A 25,071-nucleotide genomic window follows, 5' to 3' on the forward strand; every position below is an offset into this window, starting at 1 on the left:
AGCAGATTTGGGTCCCTTACTAAGCAGCAGCTTGTGTGGTAGTAGGGCCCTGATGATGATGTGGCATGCCTTGCTGGCTCCCTCTGGCATGCATAAAGAACTGTAAGCACATACCTGCATTTTGTATGGAAAAAAAAAAAAAAAAAAAAAAAAAAATGGAAATGAGGAATCAACTAAAAGACTCACAAAAAGAGACAACTTCATCCATCCATTGTTGGCATTCATGAGAACCCCTTCATATGGAGGAGTGAGCATGGTGCCCATACACCTGCCCACCCATTTTGATTCATTCTAAAGAAAGCTATGTATGTATGTTCAAAGTACAGATCTCTCTGGATGACGAAGCTCTCAGAATATCCTCCACCAAAACAAAACTAGTACCCAATAATCCCCTGCTTTCCTGACCTTTGCTCTGGCTGCTGCTGCTAGAATACATGACACGGAGACCAAGTGCCATCGACAAAAAAATTAACGTATTAAAAAACTTATTCATATGTTTTATTTCTCCTATTGTGTGAGCACTTCATGTCTTGCAGACAGAAAAAACAAAAACACAAAAAGAAAAGCCACACTGTGAGGGTGGAAAGTCCAAGTCATACAGCAGGGTTTAGAAATAAGAAAGATTTAATAGAAGCCAAGATATTTATTACCGTTGCTTACGACTAGAGAGAGGGATATTAATAGCCCTCTAATAAGGAGTAAGAAAAACGACAGCGTGCTGTCTGAACACATCGTGAAAGGACTCCTATCACCGCGCGCTTCCACCCGGATTCGAACCGGGTGACAGCCGGTCGTCATCTTGACGTGGCGAACGAGGGAGAAGTCTTGGAGGGAATGACCGGTTGAGGGGGACGCGGCGGGAGATCATCAGCCAGGGCGGGGGAGGGAAGGAGAGGCCCTGCTTCCGCGAAAGTCCGGCTGGGCGGGGTTCTCTTGTCTTGCTCGCAGGCTCTCACTCGCCCTCAACTCACTTTATGTTTTTTTTGCTCTCTGTCGTTTCCCTCCTATCCTCCCACTGGACGACGTTTGCATCACAGTTTTTGGGCCGCCACCAAGTCTTGTGATCCCAAAAGGGCCTTTACCCGCTTGCCCCAGCGCTGCTATGCTATGCCCCAGTCAAATATCTCTCCAGCGACACAAACCTCACCCGATTTTATGCGGAATTGATTGGGAATCGCTGGTTTGAATTCGAGCTTGTGGGCGGAGGGGATAAACTTTCTCGTGCGGAAGATTCTATTCGCTTGCATGTACCGTTTGGGGTGCAGGATCCGATGGTAGCCTGATTCCGGTGATGGTCTCGAGGATTGAGTGCTGTGGTGATGAACTGGTCGCTAGGGGATGAAGTGTAGATCATGATCGACGCTGCAGATTGAAGCGAAAAGAAGTAACGATCAATTGGTCACGAGAGAGAGAGAGAGAGAGAGAGAGAGCGAGAGGGAGCTTAAGTGAGTGTATGAGAGAGATGGAGAGTGAGAGAGAGAGCGAGAGGGAGCTTCAGTGAGTGTGTATGAGAGAGGTGGAGAGTGAGAGAGAGAGAGAGAGAGAGAGCGAAAGAGGGGTGCGTTGATTTTTGTTCTGTAGAAGGAATTTTCTGGTGAACACTTGAACGGAATTTTCCTCGCGATCCTTGTTGCGCCTGTTTCTCCATTGTGTTGGGAAAAACAGACTGATACTGTCCAGAAAGATCAAGAATAAGTGTACGGCGAGTGCCAGCTCTATTCGTGAAATTGAAAGACCCGTTTCCAGCTCTAGCTCCTATCAACAGTTCAAGATCGCCTGGCAATTGTGCTGCTCTCCTCACAGCTTGTGAAGCGGGTTGCATGCAGGAGAACGGGCTCGTTTTGCTCTCGAACCTAGCAAACCTGCTTACGTGGTACTAAGCTGAATGAGCCTGATCTTCCGTTCTTTAATCCTTCAGGGTGAAGAGAACACTTCAATCCCCTTGCTGAGAATACGAGAGTGATTGCTGGTGGTACCTAGTACTTTCGATTTGGAGCCCCTCACCTTCTTGAAGAAAGTAAGTTTGGAACGAATTCAAAAGGGTTCACAAGTTGCAATTGGGGTTTGTTTCGTTGAAGAATCGTTTCAGGACACCTCGTGCTAAAAGTAGGTTGGTGTTGAAATAGAACTGGTGTGTTTCAGAATAAGTATCGGGCCTGGACACTGACTACCTCTCTTTCAGACTTTCAAAACCTCCGTAATTCGGTTCCCTCTGAGGTAATTCGCGGGACTAATGCATATCACATAATTTGCTCAAGATCCTGCCTCAAGTCATTGAAAACTCGAAGAGAAGACTTTCCTCGAAAGATTAACAACGGTGTACAATCTGGGTTGGCACATGCACCAGCGCATCTTATGCGACCGTTGACTTTTGAGAAGGATAACTGGGAAACAATTCCCACTTCATCTGTTGACTACGCATAAGGATTGCTGCGGCACCTAAGAGGACAGGAGGCTTTTCAGAGCAAGTTTTGAGAAACTTTCAAAGTGAGTATGGAGGAGTTGAAGCAGACGAGAAGTATAAGTGCCGATTAGAATGAGTCAACAGGAAAGAGAAGCAGCTTTAGCTTGAAGATGATATCGTAGAAAGAATTGACTCCTTGAGGAATCTATTGATCACGACTGTTTTTAGCTAGACAAATGCAGAAGCTTGTGAAACCAATGGTCACTAAGCTTTTCTATCAAGTCCCACTTGTTCTCACGCCCTGCCCTTCCATACTCTCTTATTCATCCAAACCCACCTCATCCAACCAGACCCGGTGCTGCCAAAACCACCCAATTTAGCTCAAATTTAAGTCTTATTCTTCCTTGCGTCCGAACACGAGCGACCATCTCATGAAATAATTGATAGGCTTCTACCTGGTCATAGTCACGATATAGTTTGTCCAAACAGTAGAATACGTCGTTGTTAGAGAAGCTTCACTAGATTCTTACCAAGTATCCTTCATTGATATTCCTGCATATAGCGGACAACCTTAAGTGCATTAAAAAAACCGAGTACAGTCCTCCGTTCCTCTAATCTGCTTCGTCCGCAAGACATACTTGGATCATAGTACCTTTGTATACATGTGCTTGCTCAAATTCACCTCATAAAGTTAGTTGCATTCGTATACTGCTTTGAGACAAATAGTCGACCAGGTGAAAGAATTCTATCTGAAGTACTTGGAGGTTCTTGACTCTACAACAACATAAAATAGACCCAGTAGAATCGTCAGGGCATTTTGTGAGTTTCAGACGGAGATGGTGATTATGTCATCACCTTCTGGAGGACCGGTCGCCCAACTCCAGCTGCCACCAGGGTTTCGGTTCCATCCGACCGATGAGGAGCTGGTTCTTCATTACCTGTGTCGGAAAGCCGAGTCTAAGGTGTTCGCGATTCCTGTTATTGCCGAAATTGACCTGTATAAGTTCGACCCTTGGGACCTTCCTGGTATGATAACCTTTATTAACTTTATCTTTTAATTGTTACTTTCATCATGAGCATTATTAATTGCTGCATAGCCACAACAGGGAGCAGTAAATTCAACGTGTTCTCTTGTACAGTGCTATGTTCATGGATCACCTGGTCTTTCATGGATGTGAGGTGCAATTCAGCGAAGTTTTATTTTACGGCTATGAATTTAGTATCATCTCACAAATTGAAGGCAGCGCCTAAACTATCCAACATAACGATTCAGTTGTAAAATACTGAGCTTTGAGTAAAATGTCATGTTTGCTGCAGGAAAAGCAATTTTCGGAGAGAGGGAATGGTATTTCTTTAGTCCTAGAGATAGAAAGTACCCTAATGGAGCCAGGCCCAACAGAGCGGCCGCTTCAGGGTACTGGAAAGCCACAGGGACAGACAAACCAATTCATACCGCAGTAGGGGGAATCCGGAAGATTGGAGTGAAGAAGGCACTCGTGTTCTACGAAGGCCGGGCACCAAAAGGGGTGAAGACCAACTGGATTATGCATGAGTATCGGTTGGCCGAGGGAGTATGTGCATCTGTGCACGCTCACAGAAAAGGCTCCCTTCGTGTATGTGCTTTTTAATCTCAGATTCTTCCCTCACCTTTGCGGATATTGTTGTTCAACACTAAGCTCAAAGTGACCTTGAAGGAATTCTATGAGTATGTTGCACAGACTAAGAGCTCCTGTCATCTAATCGTACTGCTAATCTTTTCCGACACATCAGTACATGGCCACAGAGGCTGGCGCCCAAGGGCAAAGAAAATACTGTAGATCATTACCATCTGATTTTAAAATGCCTTGTTGTGAGGAGGCTGCAGCAACGGATCATATTCTAAGCACCTACACTGTTTGAATCTTGTCGGCCTTTGGACTTTGCGTCATCGGACTGCGTGTAGTCTCGGTGCCTGAGTGCATCTGCAAATAATCTTATGCGCATTTCATAAATATTCTTCAATGCATGAAAGCTGATGATTTACATTTTGTTTTGTGTACAGTTGGATGATTGGGTACTCTGCCGGATCTATAAGAAGAGTACAAATGCGCAGCGTACTGGGAAGGAGCGTGACAGCTCTTCCTGTGTTGAAGAGGTAACCTCTCATCTTGATTGCATGCCAGATCTAACTTCGTTTGAATAAATTTTGATTAAAATTGAAGTTTTCTTTTATCTTTATGGTGAAGAACACCATTTATGCACGAATGTCAAGATTATATCAGTAACAAACGTATATGTGGAAGGAACTTATAAAATTTTAAGTATTTTATTCTTTCTTTTAAATGTACCTCATTGCATACATAATGAGGCTTTACTGAGCAGATATCTTTCTTCTATATTTGGTACTTCTTACCCTACATTTTCTGCATTTAAGCAAATGTACTCTACCTTTTCTGAATGAGATGTCGGCTCAGAAACGCTTCATTCGTTTGTCAAGACATACAGGAACCAGACGTAGACAGTTTAAAAGTATGGATATTATTTCAGGTGTGTGCGTGTTTATATTCGGCTGCTCCATATTTGCAATTTCAGTGACAGCACAGTCAATGTAGCTCAGCAGCCATCAAAAAAGAAGCAAGTGCTAGGTTCCAGACTTAATGTTTTGTACACATTTTAGAATTCTAGAGAAAGTGTGTGTACATGCATGTACGACATTTCAGTTACTAAAATTATCTTCTGTAATACGAAAAACAAGATTGGTCAAATACTGATATACAACTAGTACAATGGTGGCGAGGCCTGTTCAGAAATATGGCCATAACCTCATCACTGTGACATGCATGGTGCATTCACGCACCTTACACGTGGGCCTCAAGTGGTCCCTTATCTGGAACACAAGTCATGATTTATTCTTGCCAAGCACACAGACTGTGCCTGGGGCTACTTTCCCTTAGACCGTGTAGTGGGTCGTCCTTCATCATGTCTCAATCCTGTGGTCCCGAAGTGATGGTTGAATTGTAGCGAAGAATACAACTGGGTCAAGGTCAATCGATGTGAGGATGGGTTTGGACTGTAATAAAAATTTCTGCTAGGAATGATTATTGAGTCATTTTCACAGTGCAAGTGTGAGCGTAGACTATTTACCTATTCTTGATATTGGAATGCTCGTTGAAATTGACAGGTGCTAGCCTCGTTGCCAGAGATCGATGACCCCAAGCTAGTACTCCCTCGCCTCGGCTCGTTCACTGGATTTCCTGAACCAGAGGACAATCATTTCATGGACAGCTTGCTCTTGGGGGAGAACAAATCTGTGGATGCAGAATCCTCGCCCGAGTTTAAAAGAAGCGTTCTGGGCCTCCAAAGAGGAATGCAACCCCAGCCAGGGACTCTAGGAAGCCACATTTTGTCGGCATTTAATTCAAAGTTTCCGTTTGGGTGGAAGATGCCCAGGCCCGTGGATGGCCCCTTCGACAGCCAGCAGTTCGACAAATTCAACCGACAGCTGCTGGAGCTAGGACCGACTTCCTCCCAGCGACCAACGACTCTGAGTCTACGACAACCCGCTCCCGACAGCGCCATGCGCCAAGTTGAGAACGTGCTCATGCCACTCCGGCCTGGCACTGGAGCGATTCCTGAGAATCGAACAATCTCCGACGAGGAGGTCCAGAGCACATCCCGGGCTTCCTCAATGGGTCAATTTTCTGGTACCAGTAACAACGAAGGTCTGGAGTCGATCTTCACCTTCAACTACGAGCAGCCGCGCTCGACAATCAATGCAATGCTTCCTGCACCGACCACGGGCCCCAACACTGAGCTGCGATTTTCAGGAAGTGGCATGAGCGCCAGCCAGCCTCAATACACTCAAAGTCGCGCACCAAACTACAGTTACAACCCTTCTTCGGCGTGAGGTTAGTTAACCCAGAGACCAGTAAAGCCCACTGGCTGCCATGACGTGCACACATCTGTTTGTTGTTTGCATAGAGCAGATTGGAGTTAGACTTCAATTAGTGGCTAAATCGGTTCGGTATAATGGTCATGGTCAGCCTATCGAGTAATGTTAAAAGGATAAGTTTACTCAACCCTTAGATGGGTTTCAATGATCAGGAGAGTACACCCAGATCGTATAGCAACGCACACGACGATGGTCGAATATACATGCAAAGATAATGGTCTTACAAGATTTAGAGATTCTGTCAATCATTTTAAATAATTAGGTATTGTCGACAGAGAATATGAGAGAACCACTTCGTTACATGGCAACTTTGGGATGCTTAAGCAAGATACCTGGTTTCTAAAATTGGTCGTTGGCTAATGTCTTACAAGACAAAGGCCCTAATTATACATAGCGTATACATAGTGAAGTACAGAAAAGCTTGTATAGGATTGATCTTAGATGCATCACAAGTTGCTGGAGTAGCAGATTTTAGACCAAGGGCGTCACTATAAGATCGCCCTGTTGTGCATTATTCCAAGTTGGCTGACATACAAGGGGGTCCTTTATTGAAGCAGATGAATCTTTAGCTTTGACTTTCACTGCACTAGATGCATGCATGAGACAATGTTGCATAATTCGAGACCGATCCGTGGACTGTTAAAATTTTACCCAAATCTACTTTACTTGTCAAGACAAATGAGGTATCTGGGTACCTCAAAGATGTCGAAATCGTTTCCAGGCAACACGACTGCGGGTAATTGGGGATTTTGCACCATCAAGCAGATTGTTCGGCTACAAGGATTTCACCTGAGGTTTTGACAGAAAATGTTCTACGCCAGCAATGCGAACATTCTCTGTTCTGGAGTGCCCATGGTCACTGACAAGGAAAGTAATCAGAGCATCAAGCTCATACACGGGATGCATCCATCTGTGGAGGGACATTTCCTTCGAAGCCTCTTGAATCCCCCGCTCACTCCTCGAAGCAAATAAGGAGTCTGTCTTGGAAAAGCCCCTTGCAACTGCTGATACCATAATTCCATGCTTTTCAAGCTCCGTTATCATGTACTGTAAATCAATATCAAATCATTCAGAACTCTATCACATAACTAGCCGGATCCAACGTAAAAGGATCAGCTGCACACTGCTGTTAATGAAAGCTCAAATGACGCGAACTGGCACCCAGAATTGTAGCTTTGAAGATATATTACCTGGGTCAGCGGAGCAATGTAGAAGAGTATCAGTTGTTCGAAATATGTCCACGCCTGACCCAATGCTGGCAGTAAGTCAAGCATCTCCTTCTCTTAGGTTCAAATCCTCTTCTCCAACTGCCTGCCATAAAAGCATACTGTCAGCATCAGCAGATTACTACAGTATTTCAACTCTTCACTCAGCTGAAGAGAATCCTACAGAGAGGAAGCATAAATAGTAAAGATGAAGAATCTCTGCACTCGATTTGGAATTGAAAAGAAGTCCATTCACAACATGATCGAAAACTTGCAAAATTCCTAACAGACTCGAGGCAACCAATTTAACATTCAACAGAAAGATGGGGTTATCAGATCCAGGACTGGACATGCCAAGCGAGATAAACACTATTCAACGAATTCATCACACTAAAGTTCCGCTAAAACCCAATAATCCCGGATTAGCTGCACTTGGTACAAAGCAATATCTATGAAGACAAGAATCCAGACACCCTCAACGATGGACATACACCCTTCTGCAGACAAATTTAAGTCAAGAACCACGACATTGAATTTGTACACCAGATCTAGATATGTCTTTCGTCTCGAACAAGATTTGGCAAATTCAAACAAGTGAATACCCTCACATAGCCACAGGCACAACATCCAAGGCGAACAAAGATAAGACGATGTACCTCCTCCGCATTATCAAAACAATCGCCTCGATGTCCCAGGAATATCCGCTCCATTTGAGACGATTCCCCAGCGAGAACGATTCGTTACCCACGTTTAAAAAAAAAAACAGAATCGCTTTCCTCACAAACCAAACCGTGCGCAAAACTCACCACGAGAATCTCCCTCACCCTTTGAGAGCAAAAAGACAGCTTTCCTGTTTCCCATCCGATGCGAACGTCCCAACTCTTCAAAACGAAGGAAACACTTCAGCGCGTTCAAATTTTGCCACCCAAATCTTTGGTGGTACCAACCCAGCAACGAACCTTGCCGAAAACGCGACTCTAGAATGTTTCCACAACATCTGCGACAGACAACCCCTCGAACAAAGGCTAAAAACCCTCGTCGTCAGTTGAGGAGCAAAGCAGCTCAAATTCACGACCCAAATGAAGAGTTTTCGTAGTGCGGGATCCTGTGTGTTGTAATGGGGGTGGTGACGCGAGAATCCCCGTTCGCGATGCAACGGCGCGAGCGATGCAAGCGAAACAAGCGTTCCCTCCGATTCCATGCACCGTCTCGTGGCTTCCAAGGTGTCTCTCGTCGCCGACGCAGTATGATTGCAGCAAGACCAACGAACGAAGCTCCCCCCTCGTCAACTTCGACTTCGTTCGTTCGCCCCGTCTGTGTTCGTTCGTTCATCCCTTCTGCGTTCGTTCATTCATCTCTTCTTCGTTCGCTCATGCATCCCTTCTGCGTTTGTTCGTTCGTTCCTTCAGTGAACGAATATATTGTAGTTTTGAAATCCTTTTTAGCTGAGGAAATGTAAACTGCGAAAAGGGGAAAATGACAAACTTTACTTGAGGGAGGAAAAGATGAAAGATATTTGACTATTTTATTTATGTTTCTGCTTCTTCTCTTTTTCCTTTTCTTTTTTTCTTTTTTTATTTCTACTACCAATAGTGTGCATACTAAGTACATTTGTTAAAACTTTGCTTGTTGAAGGAAAACCAATTGTGTGACTTCATTTAAAACCAAAGTTGAAGTGTCCTGCTAGAGATTACTTTGCTTATGAGATATTTTACACATGATTTTGGAATTAATTTATCATTTTAATTTTAAATAGCAAATAACAAAAAACATATATATATATATATATATATATAGAGAGAGAGAGAGAGAGAGAGAGAGAGATGTACGGTGTATATGAATTATTCATAAATATAACATCAGCTCACTTGATATGAATTGTTAGAATATTGTTTTGAATTTTAAACTTTTTTTGCCCTACTTAATTCAAATGCAATTTGGAAGTTCATAGAATGACATTTTCATGGATAATAAATGTATGTTGTTTAATTTTTACTTTTTATTTGAAACTTCTTAAAACATGATATGTAGATTTTTTAAATTTTTATTAATATATTTTTATTTGGTCTCACTCACAACCATGTTTTTAATCACTAATAAGCTTCTATACACTTCTAACTTTATTGTACTTGTAGAATTTTCTAGTTGTCTCAAATATCAAAAAACCTTCTAATGAAATGACATTATTATGAAAAACATGTATAATGTAGCAATGAAAATGAAAAATGATTCACAAAATGAAATTGACGAGTAGTTTTTGCATTGTATCATGAAATACTGTTTTGACTACAAAGATTTGTTCATCATTTTGGCTGCACTTTAGTTTAATAGTATTTAGAAAATATTATATAAGTTATTAAAATGCAATTTATGTTTAAAAGTAAATACACATCATAAACTTCATTAATAAAAAAGAAACAATACATTTCATTAAATTTTCTAATGAGACTTATTCAATCCATGATCAAAACCTTGAAAACTTTGCTTTAATGATAAGGCAAGAAATGAAGCATTTCAATATGTAATGATATGAAAAAACTGTTGATAAGCAACATCAGCAATGATACACAACACAAAAAGAAATGCATTGTCATTGACTATTAATTTAAAAACACATCCACCATTAAATGCAATTAAAAAAATGTCATTCCAAAGAAAAAAGTCATTGTATTTTATTTTTAATTTCTTTTTCATTCTAATAACAGTAGTTTACTTCATAATTATATATTTCCGGCACAAAACTATTGCTATGTGTGTTGGGAACATGAATACACGTTCCTAACTTAAGTATTGTAAAACATTTAATATTGAGATTTTTTTTTTTTATTCATTTCCATTGTTTAAATAATTATCAAAAACGGATTTCACAAAAATTGCACAGAAACACAGTTTATACATAATGTATAAAAGATATTAATATTAAAATGAAAACTTACATTACTACATTTCTTGAACATAGGCAAGGGGTGTGTGTGACACATGCAGTGACCATGACTTTCTCTTTGTCCCTTGCAATTGCAAAACACAACCTTTGGTTTAGAGTTAATGTCCCATTCTGGACTACGCGATTCCCAAGACGCACAAAAGTCAAACTTCCCTACTTCCAATGGTGATCTCTACACTAAAATGAATATACAATGTACACTACCCACTAGCTCTTGTTGGAAAGATCCTCTCAGGGCTGGCCCAAGTTGCAAAGAAAAGAGTGACAATGGGTAGATGGGGAGAGTGTTGTTGAGCTGTGTGAGAGAGATCTGGGAGAGAGCCTACACCTGGGCTGGGGGCAACATTCAAGACGGGGGGGGGGATGCAGGCAAGTAGGGGGCTGTTTGTTTTCTGTGGAGATGGCGTGGCTGTGGTGTTGGCGTTGAAGGGGTTTTGGTGGAGGTTTCCCAATACAGAGAGAGAGAGAGAGAGAGAGAGAGAGAGAAAGAGAGATGTCCACCTCCAGTGGGGGCGAGAAAGACCCAGCAACAACACGGGATTGGAAAGGTCGGAAGAATGCGGTAGAAGAATCAGCGTGGGATTATCGAATACAAAAACTGGCCAGGGCCCAGCTGGAGGCTTCGATTAAAAAACATGGGTGCGGCCAGCCGAGATGAAAGGACTCGCTATTAACAGGCTCCTGAGGGTGGTGCCCCGGCGGCACATCGCTCGCGCCGTGCTCGCTCTGCATCGCATGCGCTGTTGGCACCCCACATGTCAGAACAGCCTGGATTTGAAGATTCTTTCGAATCCCACTAATAGCGTGACATCGTCACCCTGAAACTAGATGTAACCCCCCCCCCCTTCCAAAAGTCATCTTCGCTCGAGTGGCTTGTCGAATCGACGATGCTATGGTAAGTTCAATGGTTCGGGAGAGCACGGATGTGTGCTGCTTGGAGGTGAGTGATCCTGCTTTTACGACTCCCTGTGGTTGGATGAAGTCGATTTAAACTGATGGAGTGATTCCGTGCTTGTCATGGAACTGCTGACGAATGGCCGAGATAATATATGTGTCTATAAATGTATCAATGCAAGCCACACTAGCGACAAAGACTCGAGCTGATTTTGGAATCAGGGCTACATGTGAACAGTGCACAGAGTTGCCATATCCAAGGTGGACCCAGGTAGACTGGATAATGACATATGGACATAAAAGAAAAGAGAAAGAAAAACTTGCATGACAGATAATATATTATGCTGTGAAAATTATGAACACATGGCCGTACTTGATGTAGTAAATTACAAGAAGAAAAACTATAACATACATTTATATATATATATATATATATATATATATATATGTTTATCTAGTTTTGTTGTGAGTATTACGTTATATTTGGATATCATTCTGACCATTAAAAAAAAAAGCGAGACATTAAAAAATAAAATAAAATAAAATAACCCTTCTGAGATCATCTCACCGTTGCAAAAAAAAAAAAAAAAAAAAAAAAAAAAATCTCTTACTGCCTTCATAACGCCAGTCTTTCGAAATCGTTCTTATGAAAACATTTTTTTAGGTGCATTTCGAAATGAACCAGGACATCTAGTGCGTGCATGAACAAACACAACACAGACCAGGAGCAGATTTCCTACACCAACCTGCAATTAACACAAGCTCAGGATGCGCTGCCAAATGGGCCAAGGCAGTATTTCAGAGAGTGAAAGGCCACCAAGCCTTTCAAGTTTCTGTCTGTGAATTGTGCGTTTAGGAAGAAATGAGGGATGCAGTACAGGTCTGTAGAAAGTGTGATGAAAACGGAGCCAGGCCACGAATCGCTTGCGCCGTGTCTGGGAATTAGAGGGCATCTGGCAGGGCGCGTCGGATGTTTAAAATCGCATGGTCGGAGTGGAGGTGGGCATATTGTAGTGTCCACTACACATCTCGGCCCGGCGCTGTCGCTTCATTGGATGCGCATTTCGTGTCAAGCAGGTCTCAAACTACCGACAGCACCGAACTGGGCATGGGATATCTGACATGTACTATCGTTGGATCGGTGTCCAGTCCGCAACTTGCTCGTGCACCGGCCCAGGCCCCGCGGGCTACTTTTCGTCCTTCCAGTGAGAAGGTAGACTTTTTCGTTGGGGTTCACACTGCTGCTATCGACAAGCGGCGGAGAGAGAAGCGAAGGCAAGCGGAGGCAAGACGAGGTGAGCGGGATTGCTATCCCATCTCCTACCCGTTTAAAGTACATACTATATTCTCTCAGGTCCTTAGATTTCGGGATCGACTAGCCTTGGAGAGCTATGCATCACGAGGCACAGATGCAGATATCCACTGGCTCCGTCTCACACCAACCCCTCTTACCTAGCACTGGCGGATCACTCGCGGTGTCTTCTACATCTCATGCCGTCTTGCAGTGGTGGCAGATCTGTTGAGTGCATGTAACCGCACGTGTGGGTGGGTGATTCGTGTAGCAGAAGCTGCGTGCCTGTTTTGTTTCCTTTCCTCTGCTTTCGTAGGTTATTCATTTTTCTAAGGCATGCATTGGGTTTCACTTTCCGTTTGTTGCAGATTTGTAGAGAGTGTAAAAGCGGGGAAGGATTTCTGTCGGAATCTATCATATGCTGTTGATGCTAAGCTTTTCTCCGAAGCTCTGGATGCTGGTAGTGGGTCACACAAGGTGACGAGGGCATCAGTGCCGAACCGAAAGGGCGATGGGAGGATTATAGCAGGACCATTACAGACTAGCGGGATTTCGAATGCGCCCAAGTCGCGATACTGGTGTGTGGCACTAGGAAATGCATAGGAAGCGCTGTTCTAGGTTATCAGCCCCTCTCTCGCGGATCTACGTTTGTGGCTGATCCATGCATTGCCTTGAAGCGGGTGCGGCGGCAACCCTCGCCCTTCCCCGTCAAGGAAACAATTGCTGTCTATTAGATGGTTTATGTAGTATGCACGCTAGTGGCAGTCTAAGTCACACGGACCTTAGGGGGCTTTTTAACGCAAGGAGACAGTAGGCGGAGCAGTTGGATTAGTACCTGGACAGTCGCAAGGCCTGGTATCTCGAATCCCGTGGGTCACTTGTCAGGGGTGTGACACTTCATAGTGATGAAGTCCTACAACCATCAAATTTTGCTTGTGGAAACAAGCTGCAAGCACCTGAGTTAAACTTCATAGGCGGCTCCAGTGAAGCCTTGGAGGTTTAAGTGGTTTTGGGTTTTCCTGAGATTGCGATCGACAATCCTAGACAGCGATCACAGGGGAAGGAGTCAGTATGTCCGAGATGACGAGAGAGGGCGAAGGTGAGCAGCCTCAGGCGGAAACTGATCCAAGCAGTATCTTCGACCAGTTGATAATAGATGAGGATGTGCAGATCTCAAATTCGCCGCGCCGCAAAGACGGGAAGAAGCGTGCGGCCAAGCCCGCCAGGTCGCCTTCGTCCTTGACAGTGTCGCCTCCTCCTCGAGATAACTCCGCTTTCTTCCAACCCCAGCAGCAGCAGCAGCCGAGTTATCTCAGCTCTCCGCCCCCGTTTGATATGTCAATCTTTATGCCATCGCCTACTGCGCCCTGGATCAAGTTTCCATTGGTTTTACATTCACCGCAATCTGTCGATAGCCATTGCTTGAACCTCCCAAACAGCACCGGCGGTAATCTCACACCAAACCACAACGTGCAATTGTCAGCTGCTCCTTTTGATCAGTTGTCACCCCCTGATTCTGACTTGTTGGACTCGTCGCCCGAGTATCCATGGTTCCCCGCACCCCAGAATGCGAGCCCCTCAGCTTCTAATTTTGGTCCCTTGCTCCAGCTCTTGAATCTTTCACCGATGGCTGTCAAAGTTGGAGAGCGATCGCTACCAGACATGTCGAGCTATAATGGTGACATGAATTCTGTGGCTGCCTCGTCCGGAATGTCGTCTGACGCTGTAAGCAACCAGGAAAGTTCTTCCAGGCGGGGCAGATCTCCATCTCCAACCCCTTCGCGCTTGAGTGACGTCTCTCCAATGAACAGCCCCCTGACAAGCACCCCAAACTCCCCCTTCGACTCGCCTTTCGGTTCTGAGGGTGGCTACTTCAGCGATGGCGGGACTCCCATTGACATAATTGGTGTTCTCGAGAGAAGTGTAAGCAGCTCGAAGCGGAAGACGCCCGATCGCGCCCTCGACGAAAGTGAAGAGACCCAGTCTCTTGATGAACCTGACACTAAGAAGCAGTAAGCATTTCGCTTTTTCACCTTCTCAGAACAATCTCTAGGAGACTGTTTCACATGTGTGCAAATCTGTTGGCTTCGAAATCAGTGGTGCAATTTCGAACAGCACAGTCTGACATGACCTTTATGGTTGATCTCGCTGCAGGGCGACCAAAAAGGAGAAAAAGGGAACTGTTAAACTAAACAAGCGGGTGCGGGAACCCCGATACGCAATCCAGACGCGCAGCGAAGTGGACGTACTGGAAGATGGCTACAAGTGGCGCAAGTATGGCCAGAAGGCTGTGAAGAACAGCACGCACCCAAGGTAAGTTCGTCATTGCACTCGTCCTGCCAGTACATCAGTTTGAAACTCCACAGCCAACATGTCCGATGATGCAGCTTGAGTTTCCCTCAGTTCCTCTTCTGACCGCTTAATATGTCCTCTCGATATTGGTTCTTCAGGAGCTACTACCGTTGCACGAGCCATACGTGTCCAGTGAGAAAACGCATAGAGCGAAAGGCGGACGATCCAGGACTTGTAATCACAACTTATGAGGGCACACACAACCATCTCAGCCCCGTCACCGAGGCTGCAAACGCAGTAGCCGCCTCTTTAAAGAACTCGGATACTTCCTCGAATACTGCTCCCTCGGAGGAAAACCGGGCAGCTGCTGGAACAAGCTTCCCCTTCCCACCTATTCAGGAGCGTAATGAATTCGACCTCAGCGTGCAGATCCGTTCCGGAGAAATCGATCTCGACGCTGCCAACCGCGACGTCACTCCTGCCGCAAATGCAATGAGCCAAGCGTCACAGTCTCTCCCAGCTGGACCACACATGCCCCACATCCCCACGTCCACAGACTCATATCGCGTACACAACCCTCCACAAACTTTAAACCAAGCTCAGCTCGAAGCTGAGCGATTGTTGAAGGAGCTGCAAGGTCCAATGCCAGCATCTATGGTCATCCCCGATCCCCAGCTTGGAAGATCCTCGCAAGAGATGTTCGATCTGAGTAACCCGCTCCCTCATGCTCAGAGTTACCAGGGCTTGCTGGACGACATGTTGCGGCAGTCGGGCCAACACCATCTGTAATCCCTCTTCTCTCCTCTCCAACAGTGGAATTGACGTTTTTGCACTGACCATGCTTTCTCAAGGCTTGGCATCTTATGGTGTTCGATGTCCTCTTTTCATAATCAACACCGTCACCTCATTCAACGACGGGACGCAATGCTGGTCAGGATCCGAAACTGGTTGGTTGGGTGCAGGTTCTAGGGTTAGGTCAAGAAGGTGAAGAGGGCAGCTGCAGCAGCATGGTTTAATACTTCCTCTCTTCCTCCCTGTTGCGTACATAGCTATCCTTTCCCCAGTAACAGCACAGCACAGCACAAGTGACAATTTAATTTTTCACCTTCCCAGGAGAAAGTCCCCATCCTGTAGAACTTGCCTGTGTTGAGGTATGGCTCCTGCAAGAGGGACCCAGGAACGAACATTCACGGAGGACCATATGTAGCACCGACAACGTAGAGACTGTGGAATTCATGCCATTGTCCTCCAGATTAAATGATTGATAAAATTCACCAAGAGCAAGATGTTTTTCTTCTAGCGTGGCAAATGGGCAGGATACAAGTCAGGCTGTTAGGGTTTAGGTTTTCCTTTCTTCTCTCTTCCCTCCTCCCTCTGCGTCCCTTGGCCCCGAGGAGTAATCGAGAGAGAGAGAGAGAAAAGAAGGTTCGGCTCTAAAGTGTGCACTAGTACCAATGTTTCCGTGTACATTACCTACACATGTGTTGCATTCATTAGTTTTGTAAAGAGATTTAGACCCACATTATTGTCTCCCTTATTCGGGGAGTCTGTTGTACCATGCGTCATGCATTTTATTCAATCTTTCCGCTCTCAATTTCTGGCCTGCTTCAAGCTGAATCGTCCTACATCTTCCTTCCTTCTTCTGTTCACAGGCCAGAAATAGTTATAATATTCACATTCTAATAACTGCTCACATGTTTACTGTGGACCACGTTAGATTGTGTGTGTTGATTAGCTGATTCCATTCAAATCATGCGCGAGGCCTCAATGGGATTGAGCTGAAGAAATGCTTGAACAGAATGCAAACTTAATTCTACATTTTTTATTCCGTTCCATGAAAAACAGTTGAGCTGCTCCATACTGTTGCGGAGATTTGGGGGTTGGAAGTGCCGTTGCAGTAGATGAAGTGTGCTCTCTTGCTGGAACTGTCAAAGATGGAATTTTGCATGTCTTGGTAGTTTTCCAAATGAAGTTTTTAACAAGCCAAAGACATATAATTTGTAACTATCTTTCATATTTCTTGGTTGGGTCTTATTTGTTTGTTAATATGTTTTTGTTCAGCTTATAGGTTTGTAAATACACTGGATATATGGTTTGTGTTTTTTCTTTTCTGTTCATATGAAGATTTTATGAAAAAAACTGTTTGCAAAAATCTTTTACACAACCATAGTTTCAACCAAATGTGGTTTTAAAGAATCAATAGTTAATATTAATGTGTGCACAGTATTTATTAATTGTTGATAAATAATGAAACGAACTGTTTTATGAGTTAGTTGTGTATTATAAATGCATAAATGAATCCATGAAACATAAAATATAAAAAATAGTAAGAGTGGCTTGGTAACATACTTACAAGACAATAGTATTTGTGTAGATTCAATAACAGTAAATTGTTTTTTATTGTACAACTACATTTTAGATTGTTATTAATTTTTTTATGTATAATGATAACTCAAAGATGGAAGTAATGATATGCTTAATCCAAATAATAAATAAGTTGTAGCATTAAGGCCTAACACTATGTGTGTTAAACCTTACGGTGTTTTAAATTAATTTTGTTAGAACATATTAAAAAAGGAAAATGGATACACTTAGATAGAGGAGTGCTCACATGTCACAAAATTAAACATAATTTAAGAGAAGTGTATGAAATCAAGGATGGCCTCATTTGTGTGTATATTTACATGTTCAATTGTAAAGAGAGGTTTGATGCTGAAGTGAAATGTTATCATTCAGAAATTTCATCGACGGAATTGAATGACGCTGTCCGTTAACCATCCATCAATATATTCACATTCATCCACAGCCCTGGAGTCGTGCAGGGTGTGGCATTGACCTCGCTCGTGTGTGAAACGGTGCGCGTGAGTGTGTTTGCAACTCGTGTCTTGGCTATGACGATGGCAGCGTCGCGGGGCTTTAGCCGCGAGGCCTCAACGCCATTCTGTCATGGATCCGATCGACGAGTGAGAAGGAGACGTCTGGAGCGCAGACGAAGGCTTCACCTCTTCCGCCTCCACCCGCCGAGAAGACGCAGTTCGGCCGTCTCAAGGACGAGGACAGGATTTTCACCAATTTGTACGGTATTCACGATCCCTTCCTCAAGGGCGCGATGAAGCGGGGGATTGGCACAGAACCATAGATTTGGTGCTTAAGGGGACGGATTGGACTGTAATTGAGATCAAGAAGTCGGGTCTGCGAGGACGGGGCGGTGCCGGCTTTCCTTCTGGCTTGAAGTGGTCGTTTATGCTCAAGGTTTCTGATGGTCGTCCGTCATATCTGGTGGTTAATGCTGATGAGAGTGAACCTGGCACCTATAAGGACAGGGATATCATGAGGCATGACCCACACAAGCTACTCGAGGGTTGCTTGATTGCTGGTGTAGGGATCGTGCTCGCACAGCTTACATCTATATTCGAAGAGAGTATGTGAACGAGCGGTTGCATTTGCAAAATTCTCTTCGTGAGTGTCACCAGGAAGATAATTTGGTCTGCTCCTGGAAATTCTTTTGGCTGGAATTTGGAATCCTATTTTTTCTTTTCTGTCTTTTCTGTGAATGACACTGAACAGGTAGGTAGCTGAGTTGTGTTTATCAAAATGCCCCAAAGGTTTTTCTCATGACAACGACAGTTAGCTTACTGTTCCATACACATGTATAAAGGTTACAGCATCTGGTAATAGTATAGTGATGTTCAGAAATGTTAGCTATGTTTTATAGAGCTTAGGGCTATGGTTTTGAAAGCGTTGCAATGAAGAGTTCTTGATATTGACGTAGATCCATAAATTCTGAAATAATAGGCTTTGAAAGTGGTGCATCTTGTTTCTTTCTTGGAATTGCGCAGTTGCTTCGGTGGCGTCAGGATGCGTCGAAATTGAGGAAATGCTGATGGTGCATCTTGTATAGATGTTTCTTGAATGGTATTGCTAAACAACATTCAATTCAGCTACGGGAATCTTTTAATGATCATCAATCAAAGAAGATGAAGTGGCTAACTTACGGTGGTCGAATGAAGGTTTTTTATGTGTGATTCAACTTTTGAAAGGAACGGTGTTTGGAGTGTCTGGGTGCTGCAGCCGAGGTGCATTGAATGAAGTTTTATTTGCACCACTCTGGTTTGAATCTGTTTGTATCACATTTTACCTTTTCTTTTTCAATTCTTTTCCAGGTTTGATTGGAGAGATTGGAGAGATTGGAGAGATTGGTTTGGTTTGATTGGTTTGCGTGCGGTTCAGGGTACGATTTTGATGTATACATTCATTACGGAGCCGGTGCATATATCTGCGGAGAAGAGATTGTTTTTTCAGAGAGCCTTGAGGGAAAACAAGGCCAACCACGACTCAAACCACCCTTCCCTGCCAATGCTGGTCTCTATGGTTGTCCAACCACTGTGACCAATGTAGAAACCGTAGCTGTGTCTCCGACTATTTTACGAAGAGGACCTGAATGGTTTTCGAGTTTCGGGCGTAAGAATAACTCAGGGAAAAAGTTGTTTTGTGTATCTGGTCATGTGAACAAGCCATGCACATCCCACTGAAGGAGCTGAATGAGCGACATTGTGGAGGGGTGCGAGGTGGGTGGGGCAATCTTTTGGCTATCGTTCCAGGAGGATTGTCTGTGCCTCTTCTTCCCAAGAGTATCTGTGATGATTTCATTATGGCTTTTGATGCCTTGAAGGCTGTTCAATCAGGTCAGTTCTCACTGGTTGGCAAATTTCTGCTGTGGCATCATTTGGTGCATCATTCCATGAGAATGGGTTTTTTGATGGAACGAGGTACAAAACTACTCTTTTCTATTCGCTTTGCAAGCTGGATACCTCAGATCTAATAGATTTTCTAAAATTTCATGAGGGTTTGTCCATAGACATACTAGATTGGCGAGTGTCTTACAATTGTGTAACCTTTTTTCCTTGCGATTGGACACAGGCCTCGGCACTGCCGCTGTGATTGTGATGGACAAATCCATAGATGTTGTGGACGCTATTGCTCGTCTATCTTACTTCTACAAACATGAAAGTTGCCGACAATTCACGCCATGCCGAGAGGGCTCTCCTTGGTTGTAGACAATGATGGAGAGATTGAAGGTTGGAAATGCAAAGTTAGACGAAACTGACATGTTGCAGGTAGTCCTCTTGTGTTTTTACATGAGTCTGTCTTTTCACTTTAGGAGAAAATCATCATCAGTTACATTACCTAAAGCGTACGGCAACCTAAAGGTCAATATTTAAGTTTCAGGATTACATACATGTAGTGCTTTCAACTCCCATCGAAGACAGCTGACTTTGTCCAGTGCATCTGGGTTCTCAAGTGATATTAGATCGTTGACTTATAGTTGTTGATACTTTCATGGATGAAACTGGCTTACGGACTTCACTTGGCATCCATGGTGTGAATTTAATTATCCTATTGTGCATGTTAGAGCTCAATAGCTGGTTATTTAACCCACATTCTTCCCGAGTTTTACTTGCAACTATTGATTGATTCATTGTAGTGGCAAGGCTTGCTCTGGTGGGATATTTACTCTCGTCTTCTCCTCTTCTCATGACACAGGAAGTTACAAAGCATATAGTGGGTCACACTATCTATGCATTGGGAGATGCTGCTGCATGGTCTGTTCAGGGTTTAATCAGACATTTTAGACCAGAGCTTGAACGCCGGATAGTGGAGCGAGCAGCTAAGGAGAAGGAGGTTTTGAGGGTAGCTAGTTGTTGAAGGTTTAAAATTACAGATAGTCCGATGTTGGAATAGCGGAAGTGCCCTTGAGAGGGTTCTCAAGAAATTGTTGATAAATCTCCAGTGGAGTTCATGTTGTAACTTTCTCTCATCATGCTGCTGAACGATTCCACTTTCTACAGTAGTCTTCTCTACTACGTGTTTGTCATTAATTCAAGTCGATATTGTATCATATCTATTTAATTCAGATCCTTAGTTATGAAAGTATTTCCGATGTAAACTTGACTGTCTCTGTCCAAGTTTAATTTCACATTGCTTGACCAAGTCTGTCTAGGACTAGCACCGGTTCGAAATACTGGGGTTAGTCATAGAAAATGGTCAGTTGTCTGGGACATGAGAAGTAGAGCAAGATATGTTTATCAAGGGTTTTTCTAGTTTGTATTAATGCAAATTCGATTGATATCCGTGTGTCGACCTCAGGTAGGATTCAGAAATGTGAATCGATGCAGGCTGATTGCCTACATGTTTGTACGTCCCATTACACCTTTCAACAGTTTTTGACTTATATGTGGAAAGGTAGTTAGATTGACCTTCAAACACATGTGGATCGATGTTCACAACAAAGCCTGGTTGATGAGTAATGTCTTGACCTCCATGTCTGGGACTTGAAGCTCAGGTCCATTGAGTGTAAACCAATTATCCTGACCATCTAGACTCTTACGAATGAACTGGGAGCTTGGGGGGATTTATGAATTTAAACCACTGAAATTGATGCATCTTTTTTCAACTCAACAGTTCATGTTGACTGAAAATGTCAGAATTCATCGTATGGCTGGAAAGAACGGCTCATGGAGTTGGAAACAAACTTTGATCTGCTTGTTAACTAACGTGGACTTGGTCTTCAAGTCACAAAGCGGTGCCAGTTGATTGCCATTTGCAACCACAAGGATGCTGACAAAGGTTACTGCCACTGGTTGTAATAAGTCGAAGTCGACTTCTCCAATCTATGATGCATTTGTGAATGCTGAGCACTCTGGAGAATCACTGATCGATTGCAGTAATTAATTGTTGATGTGCGAGGCTGACAATCGCAAGCTTTCTCGAGTACCTCACCAGCAAAGGATTCTCAATTGTTTCTGATAAGCTGCATGCCAGCATCTGCATAAGTTCGTTACTTCTTATTTCGTCCTAGTTTTCGCTTGGCATGAAATGTTTGGGCAGCGGTGATGATACAAACGGTCACACTTCTGCCTCTACGCGTTCATAGAAGTATAAACAGCTTGTGAGATACACAGTGGATTTCACATTGCGTGCAGTATTGTTGTTGATGATTTGCATTAATGTGAGATCATGGAATGTGCAGAAATCGGAGTGACGGGGAAGCGTATGGGAGGCCCCGACAGAGAGAAAGTGTTTGTGGGTTCGTTTACTGGCGTCCGTCTGTTTACTGCTGAGCTTCGCACTGATTGTTCTTCGAATCAAATCTGTACAAGACAACCTTCAAGGATTTGACCCGATTCAAGGATTCCAAGCGAAGTATAGTGAACCCAAGAATGTCAAACAATGGCAGCTTCCGTCTGTAAAGGCAGACAGGGCTGCTGAGAAACTGAGGGATTCGAGATATGGCTTACCTCGACGGTTTTTGCCCATGGGCGCTGCCACGTTCCTCTTTGTTCACTTCTCAACTTACCGCGATGCACCGAACTCTCTCGCTAGTGTTGGTCTTGGGCCCAAAGTATTATTCCAGTATTTTAATCCCGCTTTCTTCTGCTAATGGCATCTGCCAAGGAAGCTGCGCCAGTGATAAAAATTAATAGGACGTTCCTCCAGCCAGTTCCTACTCATGTGATGTTCGGCAAGCAGTACACTGGCACTACGGTTCATTGTGATTTCGACACCCCCATTGGCAGCGATGGATTCGGAGGCCGTCTGGAGATTCAGGTGACTCACGGAACGCACGATGCGTCGGGCCTCGAAGATGTGAGCTTGGTGGCGAAGGAGGAAGGACTGGGCGAATTCAATGTCACCCTTTACCAGGAGCCTTATCAGTATGACCATGTCCACAGTGGGGCTTCGATGTATGGTTCGATCAACGCGCAGAGGATTCGTGAATGTATTGCGTATCATGCTTGGTTTTCTTTGGTGAGCGAACTCACTTTCACCTCTACGATGCCGGAGGATTCGATGAACAGGTTCGCGCTGTGCTGGAGCCATGGGTGAAACTAGGATTTGTGACAATAATGAATATACGACAGGCATCAAGTTTCAACTCTTATTATCACAATCACTTCGTCAATCTATCTGACTGCTTGTTTCGTGCGAAGTCAATGGCAACGTGGATTTGGTTCTTCGAAGTCGATGAGTAAATACACAGACCAGCAGGATCCAACTTGAACGCAGTCATTAAGAAGTTCGAGGCAAGCGTTTGCAACGCGTGTCAATTAAGCAGATGCCCATGGATTGCTCTCATTGACTTCGTGGTTCACATGCAAACAGGTGATAATCTTTGCAACCTCCTTTCTTCTTGAAGACCTCAAGCCTGATGATGTTCAATAACTTTGTACTGTACGCTTCTGCTGTTTCTAAGCATCCTCTGAATCTTGCTTTTGCAGCAATGAATTGGGACTTAGCAAGATGGTGTACAGAAGAACTCAAGTTACTGAACATGGCGGATTCCCCGATCGCAAAAACCTTCTTTCGATCAGACTCCTGTTTGGCGACGACGCCGCACGAGCCTATCGCCATGAGCATGCCGCTGGGAACCAATTAAACCGATCAGGTGACAACATGGGAAGGAGAGCTTTCTGCAATACTACCATTTCATTTCCATGGTGCTATTTATAGGCAAGGCAGAGGAAGAGATCCATGTGGAGTTGCTGGGCCCTGATGCTAACGTCACAAGCTTCAACAACGTTTCTCATCAGTTCGATGACACCCTGAAGAGCCTTGTGGGTCATGTCAAGGAACTCGAACGCCGACTGATCAATCTAGCAACAACGCATACTCCTTAAAAATTGCATTGTTTGTAGGTTTTAGCCCATAGATCAAGTACATTGCTGTGAGTAGATCCAACATTACATGAAGTTGCAGTTATATTGCTCAGACAAGTAGTTCATTTTGAAGGAAAATGCAACATATATAGTTGTAAGTTGGCGTGGAGGATCATTGGAACATAATCATGGAAAATATCCAGCCTAGCTAGCACTTTTGTTACAATATTTTTTTTTAGAAATTCTCTTACATAAATACATACCATTAACTTTTAAAAGCATGGTCTTGTACAAATGCATTTATTATTGTTACTATTTTTTAAACAATATTATAAGGAAGACAAAAAAAATATTATATGTGAGTGTTATATGTGCCAAATTTCCTACTAAAGAAGAAAAACTTATGTCATTTGATATTATTATGCATTGTATAGTCCTCAATTCATAAGAAATAGGAAATCCTAGAGCAACATGCATAGAAAATAGAAATGCTAGAAATAATCTACAAGGGTTTTATATTAATTTATATATGTATAGATAATTACAAGTATTAAACTTATCAAAAAGAAAGTAATAGAAGAACATTTATTGCTAATGATAAAATAGTTATATTATATTATATAAATTTGAGCAAATATTATCTTTGAAGTTACATTTTAAAATATGTTGTAAAGTAAATTTATAAAAGACATGATGGAAAAAGTATAAAAATAAAAGATGTGAAACAAAGAAATTTATTGATACAAATTATATTATAGCTTCACAATACACATGGTATTTTTTTAATAGGTTGAATATGTATATAAAGCTATTATTAATTTTGTAATCAACAACTATATATATATATATATATATATATATATATATATATATATATATATATATATATCTTTTGGAAGATTCTTCAAGAAGTAAAAAAGTATTTGTATGTGATAAAATCACAATAAAGATTTGAGGCCTTAGAAGGATTATTTTATGTGTTGCTTCATTAGGTATTGTTGCTCAATTTCTTAGTAAAGGATCCACAACAAATTTAGCATTTAAGATTCTAATAAATGTATTTAAAGACAACATTTTGTTCTATATCAAAGAATGATTCATATACAAATAATTTACAAATTACAATTTTAATCATTTAGAATAAATTATTAATACAAAATCATCATTATTCATAATTTTTTAATAAGTCATTCAAAGATATATATATATATATATATATATATATATGATGGAAGTAGTATAGATTATACTGGAATATTTTAAAAAATCCTTAATGTGGTAATATAAAAAATAATAACAAGATATGATTGGTGATTCTATTTAATGCTCAATATTTTTTCAATGTAATAATGTACATAAATTAAAGAAAAATATGTTTATGCACAATTAAGTAAAACACCTTTAATATTTAAGAATTTTTTTTAAAAAAATAATGAAGAATATATATTATAAG

At 42.7% G+C, this 25,071-nt stretch overlaps 4 protein-coding genes, 1 long non-coding RNA gene and 1 pseudogene across 9 annotated transcripts; 4 read left to right on the plus strand and 2 right to left on the minus strand.

Annotated features, from left to right (window-relative positions):
- Positions 1-1,457: 1,457 nt before the first annotated feature.
- Positions 1,458-6,891, plus strand: LOC112290665 (NAC domain-containing protein JA2). 2 transcript variants are annotated; one of them, XM_090255285.1, is made up of 5 exons: positions 1,487-2,017; positions 2,183-3,430; positions 3,722-4,017; positions 4,446-4,538; positions 5,565-6,891. In XM_090255285.1, exons 2-5 carry the CDS (start codon positions 3,241-3,243, stop codon positions 6,288-6,290), a joined length of 1,305 nt encoding a protein of 434 aa, XP_090111411.1. In that variant the 5' UTR covers positions 1,487-2,017; positions 2,183-3,240; the 3' UTR covers positions 6,291-6,891. The 2 variants fall into 2 exon arrangements, with proteins under 2 accessions (XP_024392980.1, XP_090111411.1); XM_024537212.3 differs by having other exon boundaries at positions 1,458-3,430.
- Positions 5,091-5,665, minus strand: LOC149987927 (uncharacterized). Its single transcript, XR_016506024.1, has 2 exons — positions 5,528-5,665; positions 5,091-5,416 (listed from the first exon to the last, which is right to left on the minus strand). It is a non-coding gene; the product is annotated as an uncharacterized LOC149987927 (long non-coding RNA).
- LOC112290667 (uncharacterized) lies at positions 6,805-8,750 on the minus strand. Of its 2 annotated transcripts, none has more exons than XM_073538131.2 (3): positions 8,197-8,750; positions 7,526-7,646; positions 6,805-7,382 (listed from the first exon to the last, which is right to left on the minus strand). In XM_073538131.2, the coding sequence occupies exons 2-3, from the start codon at positions 7,607-7,609 to the stop codon at positions 7,110-7,112; spliced, it is 357 nt and encodes a 118-aa protein (XP_073394232.1). In that variant the 5' UTR covers positions 7,610-7,646; positions 8,197-8,750; the 3' UTR covers positions 6,805-7,109. The 2 variants fall into 2 exon arrangements, with proteins under 2 accessions (XP_073394232.1, XP_073394233.1); XM_073538132.2 differs by having other exon boundaries at positions 7,526-7,642; positions 8,197-8,747.
- Positions 8,751-12,216: 3,466 nt separating this feature from the next.
- Positions 12,217-16,555, plus strand: LOC112290668 (uncharacterized). Of its 2 annotated transcripts, none has more exons than XM_024537216.3 (4): positions 12,217-12,673; positions 13,038-14,681; positions 14,824-14,982; positions 15,120-16,555. In XM_024537216.3, the coding sequence occupies exons 2-4, from the start codon at positions 13,741-13,743 to the stop codon at positions 15,748-15,750; spliced, it is 1,731 nt and encodes a 576-aa protein (XP_024392984.1). In that variant the 5' UTR covers positions 12,217-12,673; positions 13,038-13,740; the 3' UTR covers positions 15,751-16,555. The 2 variants fall into 2 exon arrangements, with proteins under 2 accessions (XP_024392984.1, XP_024392983.1); XM_024537215.3 differs by lacking the exon at positions 12,217-12,673 and adding an exon at positions 12,751-12,923.
- Positions 15,800-20,809, plus strand: LOC112290394 (NADH dehydrogenase [ubiquinone] flavoprotein 1, mitochondrial-like; annotated as a pseudogene). The gene is made up of 5 exons (XR_016505916.1): positions 15,800-15,931; positions 17,882-18,424; positions 19,148-19,646; positions 19,882-20,078; positions 20,506-20,809. The product of XR_016505916.1 is annotated as an NADH dehydrogenase [ubiquinone] flavoprotein 1, mitochondrial-like (transcript).
- Positions 20,810-22,001: 1,192 nt separating this feature from the next.
- LOC141046126 (galactan beta-1,4-galactosyltransferase GALS1-like) lies at positions 22,002-24,234 on the plus strand. The gene is made up of 2 exons (XM_073538358.2): positions 22,002-23,124; positions 23,241-24,234. Exon 1 carries the CDS (start codon positions 22,402-22,404, stop codon positions 22,846-22,848), a length of 447 nt encoding a protein of 148 aa, XP_073394459.1. The 5' UTR covers positions 22,002-22,401; the 3' UTR covers positions 22,849-23,124; positions 23,241-24,234.
- The last annotated feature ends 837 nt before the right edge of the window (positions 24,235-25,071 follow it).

Source organism: Physcomitrium patens, chromosome 13 (genome assembly GCF_059467195.1).
Source record: "Physcomitrium patens ecotype Gransden chromosome 13, ASM5946719v1, whole genome shotgun sequence".
NCBI lineage: Eukaryota > Viridiplantae > Streptophyta > Bryopsida > Funariales > Funariaceae > Physcomitrium > Physcomitrium patens.